This window comes from Carya illinoinensis, chromosome 2 (genome assembly GCF_018687715.1).
Source record: "Carya illinoinensis cultivar Pawnee chromosome 2, C.illinoinensisPawnee_v1, whole genome shotgun sequence".
In the NCBI taxonomy this organism is placed as follows: Eukaryota; Viridiplantae; Streptophyta; class Magnoliopsida; order Fagales; family Juglandaceae; genus Carya; species Carya illinoinensis.
In genome coordinates, this window is record NC_056753.1 from 2,640,288 (window position 1) to 2,654,767 (window position 14,480).

Below are 14,480 nucleotides of genomic sequence, written 5' to 3' on the forward strand. Positions count from 1 at the left end.
TTAGTGAATATTACTAAATAGGTTGACACGACACAATACGACCCGTTTCAAACTGTTTATATAAATAGGTTGAATAAACCTGAAATTAACCTGTTTGACTTGATTAAATTTAACATAATTTTCTATAAATGTTAAAATCATAATATCTATAAAAATTATAAAACTAACTACAAGTCCAAAATTACAATCTAAATAATAAAAATATCAAAATTAAAATTCTAACAATTTTACTTTTAGGTATAAGGGTATAATTGTAACTTTAACTTTCTTAACATGTCATAACGGGTCAAAACGGATTGACCCGTTATCAATCCGTTAAGCAATCGTGTCTTAACGGGTCAATCCGTTTTGACTCGAACCCGTTAAGACTAAACCCTAACCCGCTATTATCGTGTCGTATTCGTATTGGATTAACGGGTCGTATAACATATTGCCACCCCTAAATCAATCTAGTGAATGCAAGAGATTCATAAGCTGCCATCAGTCCTGTTGAGAGTTTGAAGAGTATGTTATAAAAACAGATGGGATATATGTTCAGGTGTCCAACCTATAATTTCCCCTATATATAATTCTAGTCTAAGTACCTCAATCTTGCTCGGTCCTCAAACTCAATCCATTCTAACTTCTTTTAATCGATCTGACTCAATCCATATAAAATTTGATGTATACATATATACATATATATATATATAACTTATCAAAAAAAATATATATATATATAAATATATATATGTATCCATTACTAACTACCATTCCAAAGCGAGCAGTCTTCAAAGGTCAAAAGTCCCCTCCCCAATCCAGTGAATTGACTTATCCCTCTCATCGGTCGACAGAAGATACTGAAAGAACCCAAAACCCTTCCGTTTTCGGTTTTGACTGGTATTTCAATATTGTCTCTATCTCTGTTCGAATACTTGGAAAATATTTAGAACAGAAATCCTACCTTCTCTCCCACTAACAAGAAAAGAACGTCCTCTTCTATCTTCTCGTAATACCCTTTTAACCCAACACTAGCCCCTAATAATCCAACCAACCAACCTGCCCGCCCTTCCTCATGGCCTAGCCCTACATTTTCTTCCAACAATCCATACGCACACCCAAACAACATTACCCCCTTCCTCAACCTAACTCACACTAACTTGGGGCCAGACTCGAACGCCCCCATCCAACCCAACCAAACCCCTCCTCCCTTCAGACCACTTCGCCCACTTTGGAATAAACATAAGCCTAAGCCCAAGCCACAAACTCAAACTTCCCTTCCCTTTGCAGTAGGGGGCTAGCACCCCCCACCTGGACCCTGGCCCCACCTGGACTGGGAGGCAATTTTCCACTACGCCCCCGGCCCCACACAACCACCTAACCACCCACCCCCACTGGACGGACAGGCGGGTTCTCCACTGCCATTATCTGGCCTTCGCATTCCAAACCCGAAAGAGGCCAAAACACCCTAAAGATTAATATCCAAGCACCATAAATACATATCCAAATACAAATCTAAGGAGGGCGAATTGTGGGTCTGCGCCCAGGTGAAGAGGATGAGAAGAACTCTTAGCAGGCTGCTCGCCCCCAAATAACCAGACCCAGCAAACATTCAGACCCTATAAGTGAGTTTAATGGGGACATAAATTCTTTATACTGATGAACAAAAAGGGTGTAGAAGAGGAAGATGGGAAAAGAAGTTGAAGGCATAGGTGAAGAGGGCATGAAAATCCACTATGAAAATAACTAGAACTCTGAGCCGTGAAGAAACAGCCAGGGAATAAATGAAACAATTCGCCTTTCATAGGTCATGACCCTTAAACATCAATCATAAAATACAATCATGCGATCACAACTAATTCGATCCAAAGTTATAGTATCCAACTAAGTTGATCCAACTCTCAATCTCTATTGGGAAGCATCTTCAAGTCCCAATGTGTTCTTGTTTGCTTTGCTTTCTACCACCTTTACAGGATTGAAATGCCTTTTTAACTGCCCCAGAATGGAAAAGTCAGTGGTGTTCTTTAGCCCTCTAGTCAAGGGAAATAGCAGCAGAGGAGAAGAACTAGGAGAACTTGAAACAAGGCAACACTTACTATCATAAACAGTTAACATAATTATGAAATTAAAAAGGCTAGTAGGAGAAAACCAACCAAAACTATTAGTGATTTGCATCACTTATAACCAAAAGTTTCCCGTTCTCTATGATTCCTGAACCATGGACCTCTAACTTTTTCATTTAAAGACAAAGGTAACAGGGAAGGTACAGAGCCAGTTGGTTTTCTCATAACCAGCCCACAGAGAATCATGCTTGTTTGTGCATTGGATGTGAGAAGAATGTTATTTGGAAGTTAATCTGAGGACTGTCTTTGGTATTTGGCCATTAATCGATGCAGGAAGAATGTTACAGATCCACATCGATAGAGTAGCCACCTCTCGGGCTCATTTAGTAGATATAGTTTTGAGTAATTTACTCTCCAGTCTTTATATGGTGGTTCTAGTCACTTAAGATAATCTATTATGACAATCTGATTGCTTCTCCTTCACCCTAATACTATTATAAATGCAATTCTTCCAAAGAAAATGATGAAGAGCTCACAGTAATCTTGCTCCCATGTAAATCTAGCAGTTTCCCATAAAATATTGAAGATTGTAACTCCAACTACAGTTGAAGTGATCTGTCTAATTTTCTCCAAATAATAATACTATATTTTTGATCCATCATCAATTCAAATTCATAGTACAACAGTCAACTTTAAGAATGTAAAATTATGTTTTATATATCTGTATTAGCAAGTAGGTAACACAGAATTTAGTCGTACACATAGGACATCTTACAAAGCCACTCCCCTCCCCCCTTTCACCAAAAGAAAAGAAGAAAAAAGGAAAAGAAAAGCCTGCTCAGCAACAAAACTCTCTCTTTAGATTCTTTGAGACAACGTCAATCAATCCAGGTGTAGCTCAGCAATTATTTAACTGCTGTATGAAATTAGTATAAACACTAACAAGGGAAGCTTTATCAGCACAACATACCAGAGGGCTTTTAATTTGTCGGATGTCTTATTATCTGCTGCAAAATCACTGTCCTCGCCCTCCTTATATCCCGGCTACACTTATCAGCATGCGTACTTAAATTATCAATGGTATCCATAAACAGTTCCAGCTTCTTCTTGATCTCATCCATTGCCAGGTTCACTGCCTCCTCTTCTCTGAGAGCAAAATCAACATTCTGCAACATTGACTCAATCTCAATTTCCAGTTTGTTGACCATTACCCGAATGGTATCCAAGTCCTTCATGGTAATGTATGTGCCAACCTGCATTGAGCTGATTACCTCCCTTTGTCCTTTCACTGCATTTTCATAGCGCTTCCAAAGAGCGTTGCACCATTTTCCCACTGAACCTATGGGAACAGCCAATGCACCTGCCAAAGCAGTTACAACAGGAGGAGCTGCAATGGCAGCTGCTACCACCGAGAGAACCAACACTGAAACAAAAGCAGCCACAAAAAGGACATTGGACACTCTCCTCCAAGTCTTTAGAGATTTCAATTTCTTATCTAGCTTTCTCTTCCGAAGCTGCAACTTTTCCAACATTGATACATGGTGCTGATAAACTGATTGAAACAGTGCAAAAAACTCGTCCGTAAATGGGTCCCCAGCAGCCTTAAATTTCCTTAGTTCTTGCAATGTCTTTGCATACCTCACCCCATCAACCCCATCGTCTACTTCTTCAAAATTCTTAACAGCAACTTGAATTATCAACTGGTTATCACGTGTGCGCTTCAGGCAGTTCTCAAGGGCACCACAGAAGTCCAATGTCTTCAGACTGTTCTCAAAAAAATCTTCCACCAATGAGAACAATTCTTGATTGTTCCATATATCTCTTTTACACTCTAGAATGACTTTGACAACTTCCTGGTTCATTTCAAGCAGACTATTGGTGACCTCTCTAAGTGAGTCAAAAGATAAGGACCGAACCTCCACCCCCGAGGCAAGCGAGCTGATGACCCGGCCGGTTCGTTCTTGGAGGGTGGCATCAAATGACTGCAAATCTGGATCAAGCATACACGCCGCCTCATAGGAGCTCAGATCGGGTGTGAATTGGCTATTGTTTTGTATTTGGAGGGATTGGGCTGGTGGGACATCAACACCAGTCCTTTTGCTAAATCTTCCTCCCATCACATGCAACTTTTACAGCTAATAACGAGAAAAACCTCAGGAGAGCCAAAACTGAGCTTTGTATACAAATGATCACTTTATTGTAAACCGAAAAAGCAAATTCAGTTTTTTTTTTTTTTTTTTTCACTTCAATTAGATTGAATCAATTTCAACCCTACGAAAAGCACAGTAACCAGCTAACCAGATCACACTATCCAAAGAAATAATATAATAAAGTTTAACTAAATTCAGTAAAATCAGGTGTCGATTGCGCTTGGGAAAGAAGAAAATAGCTCAATTCTAAACCTTTGGATAAGAATTTGAGAACCCAAAAGCTTACTCTTCAGTTAGCGACGCAAGCTAGACTCAAACGAAAACAAATGCAAGGCTCCAAGATCAAAATGCCAAATTTCCGGGAAAATCTTACCTGTTCTGTGTTAATAGCGTGTTGGGTAACTGAACTTCAGCTGAAATCACAATAATTAGATGGGCTTCTCTCAATTCCATACCCCACCACAGTGATAATCTTTAAAAACTAAGATCTCGGTGAAATAGTAAACGATCTCGAAGAAATAATAATTACGAAATGAACAAAAAATTACGGAAAGAAGCCCGTAAATTAAAGAAATGATTTGAAACAGGACAAAACTATCAAGAAAGAACAGGTTTCTATAAGCAATAACGAGGAGGGTTATGCAGGGAAAAAAAACGGAAGAGCTCAGAGGCGGCTTGTAGAGGGGGTTTTTCAGCGCAAGTGAAAGGATTAGGAAAGTGAGGGTAGACGAATGAGAGTATTTATTGACGGCTAAAGCCGTGTTGTTAACAGTGTATTTTCTCTACGTAGTTTCAACTACAGGGACCAGTGCTACTCTTACACCAGTTGTGAACGTATCTGCCTCTTTCGTCGACTACGTTGAATATGTAATGATGTTCTCTAAAATATTTAGGACGATGCTACCATACCGCGCAGCGTTTACCGCCTTTGTAATTTTTTTTTTTTTTAATTTTATATTTTTTTAATATATTTAAATATTTAAAAAAAATTATCAATACACTTAAAATTATTTTCTTAATCATTAAATAAAAAAAAATTAAAAAAAATTTTATGACCAGCAATCACTTTAAAAGGGCAAATGGAAAGAGCATATGAACATTTTCCAAATATTTATGGTTGTCTGTATAACCAAATTCAAGCTTTCTTGTATCATTTATCTTATATAATCATTATAATATTAATATATAATTATTGTATAAAGTATATTTTTCTAATTAAATAAAATAATATATCTTCATTTTCAATTAATAATATAATAAATAATTATATTAAATTTCATTAAAATATACAATAAAGATCTCATTTAATAAAATAGATTATTTATGCAAATACAAATATTGAGACTTAGGACAAAGCCGATAACCAAATAAAACTAATTGAAAATAAATTCAATAAAAATAAAGCTCACGTGAGTCTGATTATAACATAAAATAACTTATTAATTTTGTAAAAATTCAAACTCATCAAAGAAATCAAGCCCACTTACACCATTAGTTCATAAATAATTTAGTCATGTCTTAAACACTAAGGAATTTATATATATAATAATAACATAATAATCATGCATTAAATCTTATAAGGAAACTACATGTCAAATAATTAAAACTCTTAAAGGTCTTTTGATAAAACAGAATTTAACAGACTTAAAAGAAAAAAATATTATTATTTACAGTTAAATATCAATTTATTATAATATAATATATTTATAAATTTTTAATATAAAATATAATAAATAATTTAATTTTTTTAATTTTAAATTAAAATTAATATTAAAAAATTATATTATAATAATAATTTATTTAATTTTTAATAAAATATCTCAACCTAATATTCTAAACGAGAACATATAATTACTGTAAGTTCGAGGAGCTTGACTTGACTTGTGTGTCAGAAACGGAGTATCTGGATTGTCCAATGCGTTTGTCCTGCATTCGATTCCCACGCACTTTTGCCGGAAAAAGCCCTAAAAGGAATGTAAACGGGATATCTTCATAGTTTCGTTTGGATGTTGAACTTGTCACTTGTGATAAGTCAATTCAAACGTTAACAAGTTTCTATGAGATTGAACCAATTATCAATAATAATTTTTACATAATATCATTATTAACTTTAATTATTCTTCTAAATTATAAAATACCAAACATTTCATTTTCCTCTCATTAATGTTATTGATTTTTCATCATTCCTCTTTCGCTATGGATTTCCAATTACCACTAATCGTGTTTTCTATTTTATTATTTTGATGCGTTATAACTTACGTCTTGTTTGGTTATATTGATGAAACGAGATATATAAAAATTTTATAAATAATAGTGAGATAATTTGTTAATATTAATAAAATAATTTGAGTTAAGATCTTTATAGAATTTTGATAAATGAGAAAACAAAATTAAATAAAAAAAATTATAAAATTAAAATAGGGTTATAATTTACTAGGCTATGATTTCACTTGTCTTATGAAAACATCTATATATATCCGTTTTCACAAAGGTGACCCCATTGTTAAGTTGCATATAATAAAATAGAAATGCTACAAATACAAAAAGATTATATAAAAACAAACTTATAAATTGACATGACTTCATGTGATCTATTAGATCTAATTTATAATAAAAATAATTTTACAATTAAATGTATCATATCAAGTTACGTCACTTTTTATATATAAAGTATTTCTCATAATAAAACACCAAACCCTAATCTAATCGTACTCTCACTTTTTTTGAGAGAAAAATAATAATACCACTAATCTCAATTCTAATTTTCATACTTGATTTTCACTCTCACCTAAAAATCTTCCAACCGAGTGACATCCTACCTTTCCTCAATCACTAAAACCAATGTTCAATGCTGATGGGACAAACTTGATTTCTATTGCTACAAAAAAAGGTATTAATAATTTCTATGAGCTAAAATTCCAACAAAGTCGTTGTAGTATAGTGGTAAGTATTCCCGCCTGTCACGCGGGTGACCCGGGTTCGATCCCCCGGCAACGGCGTTTTCTTCTTTTGACATCTCTTCCTTGCTTAAGGAGGCTTCAATATATGACTCGATCTTGGATGCAACTATATCGGAGATTCCTTTTCAAATCCTAATAAAATTTTGGGTCACTTTTGCAGATCGATCAGGTAAAGGAAAGGAGTTTCTTCTTTTGACATCTCTTCCTTGCTTAAGGAGGCTTCAATATATGACTCGATCTTGGATGCAACTATATCGGAGATTCCTTTTCAAATCCTAATAAAATTTTGGGTCACTTTTGCAGATCGATCAGGTAAAGGAAAGGAGTGTGAAAGAAATCATTGTGGGTCACTCTTGCAGATCGGCTTGGCTGACATTCCCGAGCGCAAAGAAACTGAGACTCAATGGATCAGATTGCAAGGAGATGGTGGACAAGAGTAGAATGATCATGAAGTTCAGGTCAAGAATATCTTGAAAAAACCGCCTGATTGTGAGCCGGGATCTCACTATATATCGTCACAAAGAACCAGCTTTCAAGAACATTTGAATATGTTTTAAATATTTGAATACAGCCATATAGATCACTATCTAGCAGATGGTAAGTTCCAAGAGCATGCAATATCTTGTGAGCAAATTTTTCATTTAATGCATGCAGAACGCAGAACGTATTCTTGCTAATTACCAGAATGATCATGATATAGGGTACCACCATGTTTTCCAAAATGCAGATCATTACATGGGCAGCATTGTCAGAATAAGCCTAAAGTGCAGAAATATCAGAGCATGATGCCCCAAGGAATGTGCATTTTATTCAGGCCCGTCTTTGTGTTACTGTGTAGTTGTTCATTTTAAAAAGAAACTCAATCCCAATTCTCGAGAAAATTCCCAAAAATCTTGGAAATCTAAAAATATTGCAGTACCATTTATCCATTCTCATGAATTAGTACTTAAGACGAGGCCAAAGCCTCCCTTGCTGCAGACTCTGAAACTGGATCCACAGATTTTGAATCATACATAACCATATATTTTCTACAAAAGAATACTAACTAAGGGAGCAGCAAAAAAAGAGAACAATCCTTAAAAGCACAATCAAACGCAAAAATCAGGATTCAGGTCCGTCATTTGCAGCAGTGGCATTCCAGATGATGGTTAGGAGAGTAACAAGCAAAGAAGAATATACAGTATACCATTATGATCAAATCCTGCAAAATTAGGAACAGCCAAGGCCCTACAGATCTAATGCAGCAGATATTAATAGGACTGAAAGTTTTAAGTGGTGGAGAGATAGATATAACATTAAGCGGATCACAGATTCACATGTGATCAAAATTAATAATTAACATTATAAATTATTAAAATTTTCCGATTTACATCTTTAATTAGGATCTTACCTTATATATTATGAAAAATACTTTAACCATAAAGTGATTATACAAAAATATACCCACAAATTGATGTGACTTGATGTGGTATGTCAAATTATATAGCTACTTTTATTATAAATTAGATTTAACATATTCCATAAAGCCACATCAGTTTATGAATTTAATTTGTATAATTTTTTTTTTTTATGTCTGTAGCAGTTCTTATATATTATATACACCATAATTGCATACCTAATTTATAGAGTAAACTACAAATATCGTTAATGATAAGACATTTTGAGAAATTAAAAAGCCATTCAAGAGACAAATTTGCGTGGTAATTTAACGGTTTGAATTTTGACCAAAATATTATGAAGTTGCATGTTTCTATGGCCTCTAAATGTGAATGTTGTCAAGAGGTTGATTGCGAATCTTTAAATCATTTGTTAGTTTTAGGAGAGATTTCAACTTTTGTTTGGAAGTATTTTGAGGCACCATTGGTTCTAAATCTTGTACTTGCCAATACATGCCGTGGTTGACATTCTCCCTTCACTAATAAGCTGGTCCTTGTGGTTATATAGATGTAAAGCTAGAATTGAGGGAATTAGTCAAACTAGAGAGCAAGAGTGCTACAAGATCAAGATTTTTTTAGCTCAACTCATGAACACTAGAATGAATAAGCTTTTCACGAAACAGACAGATGGGGTGACTTTACAGCAACTCGGTTTAAAGAATATGCTCATCCAGATAAAGTCTACGAAGATATTGAAGTGGATGCGCCCGGCTTAGTAATTTGCTAAACTTAACGTTGATGGCAATGGCCTTAGTAATCCTGGTCGAAATGGAGGTGAAGGGATCCTGTGAGATGAGAATGGTCATATGATTTTCACCTTTGTCCAGTTCTATGGTATTAATTTTAACAATTTTGTAGAGATATGAGCCCTATGTCACCACCTAGATTTTTTTTAGAGAATTTCCTAACCATCTAGAAGCCTCCTAGTCCTTTGTAATCTTGTGGAATTGTGTAGAGTCATCTAGAAAGGGCGTTATAGACAATTCTAGAGTAGTGTTCTAGAAAGGGGCGTTATAGACAATTCTAGAGTAGGAATCTAAAAAGTTCTTTACCCTTGGATTGATGACAAGTGTCACAATCCTAACCATTCTTTGTACCAAGAGCTCCCTATAAATAGAGGGGCTCTCATTTGTGTAAATCACCAAGCAATAAGAGAAACAAGTTCTCTAGAGCATCTCTCTCTATCTTCTCTCTCTAGTTTGTTCTCTATTGTCTTGAGTCCTTTAGAATGCTTACTTAGGAGCTTTGTGGGAGAGAAAGCCTCCTAAGGCCGCACAGGTCGAGTGAAGAAATTCTAAGTCTGTGACAGTTGGTATCAGAGCCAACCAAGTTAGGATGGCGGATCAAAGCGAGATCACCCTGGAGCACCTGGAGACACGGAAGAGCAAGAGGTCAAAAGACTCAAGCTCATCTATGGAGTCCCGTCTCGATGGGATCGAGAAGGCCATGGCCAAGATATTGGCCAAGATTGAGGATTGGGATCAGTCTCACAGGGAGGTGAGCACCCTTGACAACACGGTGACCAGGATGGAGGTGGCGGTAGCGGATGTCAGGGACCGACTTGACATCGTGGAGCAAGGTTTGGAGGAGCTAGGATTGGAGGGACAATCCGAATCGCTCAAGGAGTCCATACTGAGCACCATCAGCCCTACCATCGAGGCACAACGTGTTGAGAACGTTGCTTTCCAAGACCGGGTCTTGGGGGAGCTAACAAAACTCCAAGGACAAATGGAGGATTACCGCGTCGGTCTGGAGGAGACCAAGGCGGATTGGGCTATATGCAAGCGTGCAGTGGCCAATGGGGGCGCCGTCGGAGCTGGAATGATGGCAACACCAAGGGTGGATACCTCCAAACCGAAGGAGTTCGATGGCAAGCGGGATGCCAAAGAACTAGACAATTATATGTGGCACATGGAGCGCTACTTCGAAGCTTTGAACATGCAAGACGAGCATGTCAAGGTACGTACTGCCTCTCTCTATCTTACTAATCTTGCTGGTACTTGGTGGCGTCGTAAGCATAATAAGATAGAGAAGGGTACTTGCACTATTGATTTTTGGGAAGAGTTCAAGCGTGAACTCAAGAGGCAATTCTATCCCGAGAATGTGGCTATTCATGCGCGGAAGAGAATGAAAGAGTTGAAGCACACTTCTTCTATCCGCAACTATGTTGAGGAATTTTCTGCCCTCATGCTTCAAATTACAAACATAAGTGAAGAAGATCTCCTCTTCAACTTCACCGATGGTCTCAAGTCTTGGGTGGCTCAAGAACTCAAGCGTCGTGGAGTCAACGACATCTCCACCGCCCTGACTGTGGCGGAAACCTTAGAAGAATTTGAGTATCATAAGAGTGACAACTCTTCAAAGCCCAAGTCTTCAAAGGATAATTACAGCAAGGGTGGGGGAGCGAAGGGGTTCAAGCCCTCACAGTACAAGGACCGACGAGACAAGCCTTCAACATCAAAGGAGGGCAAGAGGGACTACTCTCAAGACAAGAAGCCAAAGGATGCCTGCTTCCTTTGTAACGGACCGCATTGGGCTAGAGATTGTCCTAAGCGGAAGGCCCTCAACGCTATGTTGGAGGAGAAGGAAGTTCAAGAGAAGTCGCACCTGGGGTGTCTACAACTTCTCAACTCCCTAAAGGCAAGCACAAAGCCAACCACTAAGGATGGGTCTTTGATGTTTGTAGAAGTGTTCGTTAATGGGAAGAAGAGTCACGCCATGGTCGACTCAGGAGCTTCTCATAACTTCATTAAGAAGGAAGAGGCCACACGGCTAGGGATTCCTTTTAAGAAGGGTCAAGGATGGCTGAAGACTGTGAATTCTAAAGCCAAACCCCTTTATGGCGTAGCTCACGGGGTGGAGCTACAACTTGGCACGTGGAAAGGTACGGTGGATTTCTCTGTCGCTCCCATGGATGACTTCAACATCGTATTGGGGATGGAATTCTTGAGACAGTTCAATGTAGTGTCTCTTCCTCACTACAACTCGGTGTGTATCTTGGAGGGCGGTCCATGCATGATACCCACCATGTCCAAGCCAAACACCACCCAGCTTCTATCTGCCATGCAATTCAAGAAAGGATGGAAGAAGGGCGAGGTGTCTTATTTGGCTTCGATGGAGGAAGGTGAAGTGAAGATTTCCTCCCCTCCACCCAAGGAGATCCAAAAGGTCCTCAGGGACTATGAGGATGTCATGCCGCCAGAATTGCCCAAGCAACTACCACCTAGGAGAGAGGTGGATCATCAGATCGAGATGGAACCCGGCGCTAAACCACCCGCCAAAGCCCCTTATCGCATGTCGCCTCCAGAGCTTGAAGAACTAAGGAGGCAACTTAAGGAGCTACTTGATGCCGGATTCATCCAACCCTCTAAGGCACCATATGGGGCACCTGTGTTGTTCCAAAAGAAACATGATGGGTCGTTGCGGCTGTGCATCGACTACCGAGCTCTAAACAAGGTAACCATAAAAAACAAGTACCCTATTCCTTTAATTGCTGATTTGTTTGATCAATTGGGCCATGCAAAGTACTTCTCCAAGCTTGATCTAAGATCGGGATATTATCAAGTAAGGATTGCGGAAGGAGATGAAGCCAAAACAACTTGTGTAACTCGCTATGGGGCATACGAGTTCCTAGTGATGCCCTTTGGCCTCACAAATGCTCCAGCTACCTTCTGCACGCTCATGAACAAGATCTTCCATCCCTATCTTGATCAATTTGTGGTAGTCTATTTAGATGATATCGTCATCTATAGTTCTACCCTTGAAAAACATGTGGAGCATTTAAGGGTTGTTTTCCGTGTCCTAAAGGAAAACCAACTCTATGTCAAGAAGGAGAAGTGCTCATTTGCTCTAAACGAAGTCCATTTCCTTGGCCATAAAATCCAAGGTGGAAAACTCAGCATGGAAGAGGGGAAAATTGAGGCAATCAAGAAGTGGGATCCTCCCACTAAGGTTACCGAGCTTCGATCCTTCCTTGGGCTTGTCAACTATTACAGGAGATTTATAAAAGGATACTCCACAAGAGCATCCCCCCTCACCGACTTGCTCAAGAAGAACAGGGCCTGGGAGTGGTCATCAAGGTGTCAGGAAGCCTTTGACGATCTGAAGACAGCCATCACGGAGGAACCGGTCATGGCCCTACCAGATTGTACCAAGCCTTTTGAGGTACAATCAGATGCATCAGATTTTGCTATAGGGGGAGTTCTCATGCAAGAGGGACATCCCATTGCATATGAGAGTCGCAAACTCAATGAGACTGAAAGGAGATACACCGTGCAAGAGAAGGAGATGACGGCCATCATCCATTGCCTCAGAGTTTGGCGACACTATTTGCTTGGCTCCCGTTTTGTAGTCAAGACAGATAACATTGCCACTAGTTACTTCCAAAGTCAGAAGAAACTAAGCCCAAAGCAAGCTAGGTGGCAAGACTTCTTGGCAGAATTTGACTTTGTCTTGAAGTACAAACCGGGCAAGGCCAACCTCGTTGCTGATGCATTAAGTAGGAAGGGGGAACTTTCTGCTATCACTCAAGCTCAAGGGGAGCTACTTGATATGATCCATGAAGGCATGGAGCATGATCCCTTAGCCAAGAACTTGGTAAACATGGCTAAGGAGGGCAAAACCAAGAGATTCTGGGTAGAGGACGGTCTTCTCTACACCATAGGGCGGCGAATCTATGTTCCAAAGTGGGGAAACCTACGGAGGAACCTTATCAAGGAGTCCCATGATTCCTTGTGGGCTGGACATCCGGGCCAATGACGTACTCGAGCTTTGCTGGAAGCTTCCTACTATTGGCCTCAATTGAGAGATGAGGTGGAACTCTACGTGAAGACTTGTCTTGTGTGTCAACAAGACAAGGTGGAGAATCAAAGTCCTGCAGGATTACTAGAACCACTACCCATTCCTTCTCACCCATGGGAAAGCATGAGCATGGATTTTATAGTGGCTCTACCTAAATCCGAGGGTTGCGGTACCCTCATTGTGGTGGTGGATCGATTCTCTAAGTATGCCACCTTCATCGCGGCTCCTAAGGATTGCTCAGCTGAAGAAACTGCAAAGTTATTCTTCAAGCATGTGGTGAAGTATTGAGGCTTACCACGGAGCATTATTAGTGATCGAGACCCTCGCTTCACAGGAAAGTTCTGGTCAGGACTATTCAAGCTTATGGGGTCTGCCCTACATTTCTCTACCAGCTTTCACCCACAGACAGATGGGCAAACTGAGAGGGTGAATGCCTTGTTAGAGTTATACTTGAGGCACTTTGTAAGTGCCAATCAATCCGATTGGGCCAAGTTATTGGATGTCGCTCAATTCTCCTACAATTTACAAAGGAGCGAATCCACAAACAAAAGCCCATTTGAGATTGTAATGGGACAGCAACCACTTACTCCCCAGTCATTGGAGACAAGCTACGCAGGGAATTGTCCAACAGCCTTCAAGGTTGCTAAGTCTTGGAACGAACAATTAGATGTAACTCGTTCCTACTTAGACAAAGCAACCAAGAAGATGAAGAAGTGGGCTGATCAGAAAAGGAGGCACGCAGAATATCGTATAGGCGACTTGGTGTTAGTAAAGATCTTGTCGAGCCAACACAAGTTCACAAGAAAGCTACACAAGGGGCTTGTACGACGTTACGAGGGACCATTCCCAATCATCAAGAAAATAGGGAAGGTCTCCTACAAGCTAGACTTGCCCTCTAAGTTCAAGCTTCATCCAGTCTTCCATGTCAGCTGCTTGAAGCCTTACCATGGTGATGAAGATGAGCCAAAACGAGGAGAGTCCAAGCGTGCACCATTGGGCATAACTACCACTTTCGACAAAGAAGTAGAAGAAATCTTGGCGGACCGTGTCATCAGGCGAAAAATTCATATGCCACGCCAAGAATACTTGATC

The 14,480-nt window shown here is 39.1% G+C and overlaps 2 protein-coding genes and 1 non-coding gene across 4 annotated transcripts; 2 read left to right on the top strand and 1 right to left on the bottom strand.

The window, feature by feature from the left end:
* Positions 1–2,733: 2,733 nt before the first annotated feature.
* On the bottom strand, positions 2,734–5,019 carry LOC122296844 (UPF0496 protein At2g18630-like). 2 transcript variants are annotated; one of them, XM_043106648.1, is made up of 2 exons: positions 4,566–5,019; positions 2,734–4,168 (listed from the first exon to the last, which is right to left on the bottom strand). In XM_043106648.1, the coding sequence occupies exon 2, from the start codon at positions 4,157–4,159 to the stop codon at positions 3,023–3,025; it is 1,137 nt and encodes a 378-aa protein (XP_042962582.1). In that variant the 5' UTR covers positions 4,160–4,168; positions 4,566–5,019; the 3' UTR covers positions 2,734–3,022. The 2 variants fall into 2 exon arrangements, with proteins under 2 accessions (XP_042962582.1, XP_042962577.1); XM_043106643.1 differs by having other exon boundaries at positions 2,734–4,177.
* Positions 5,020–7,118: 2,099 nt separating this feature from the next.
* Positions 7,119–7,191, top strand: TRNAD-GUC. The gene has a single exon. It is a non-coding gene; the product is annotated as a tRNA-Asp (tRNA).
* A 2,732-nt stretch (positions 7,192–9,923) lies between these two features.
* On the top strand, positions 9,924–13,676 carry LOC122301604. The gene is made up of 5 exons (XM_043113012.1): positions 9,924–10,458; positions 10,804–11,177; positions 11,346–12,191; positions 12,279–13,184; positions 13,446–13,676. The coding sequence occupies exons 1-5, from the start codon at positions 9,924–9,926 to the stop codon at positions 13,674–13,676; spliced, it is 2,892 nt and encodes a 963-aa protein (XP_042968946.1).
* The last annotated feature ends 804 nt before the right edge of the window (positions 13,677–14,480 follow it).

Excerpts from the sequence above, each read along its gene's own strand:
- LOC122296844 (XM_043106648.1), bottom strand. The coding sequence starts at position 4,159 with ATGGGAGGAAGATTTAGCAAAAGGACTGGTGTTGATGTCCCACCAGCC.
- LOC122301604 (XM_043113012.1), top strand. The coding sequence starts at position 9,924 with ATGGCGGATCAAAGCGAGATCACCCTGGAGCACCTGGAGACACGGAAG. Across the intron at positions 11,178-11,345 it reads CTATGTTGGAGGAGAAGGAA|GAAGAGGCCACACGGCTAGG; the intron begins GTTCAAGAGAAG and ends TTCATTAAGAAG. Across the intron at positions 13,185-13,445 it reads ATCCCTTAGCCAAGAACTTG|GTGGAGAATCAAAGTCCTGC; the intron begins GTAAACATGGCT and ends CAACAAGACAAG.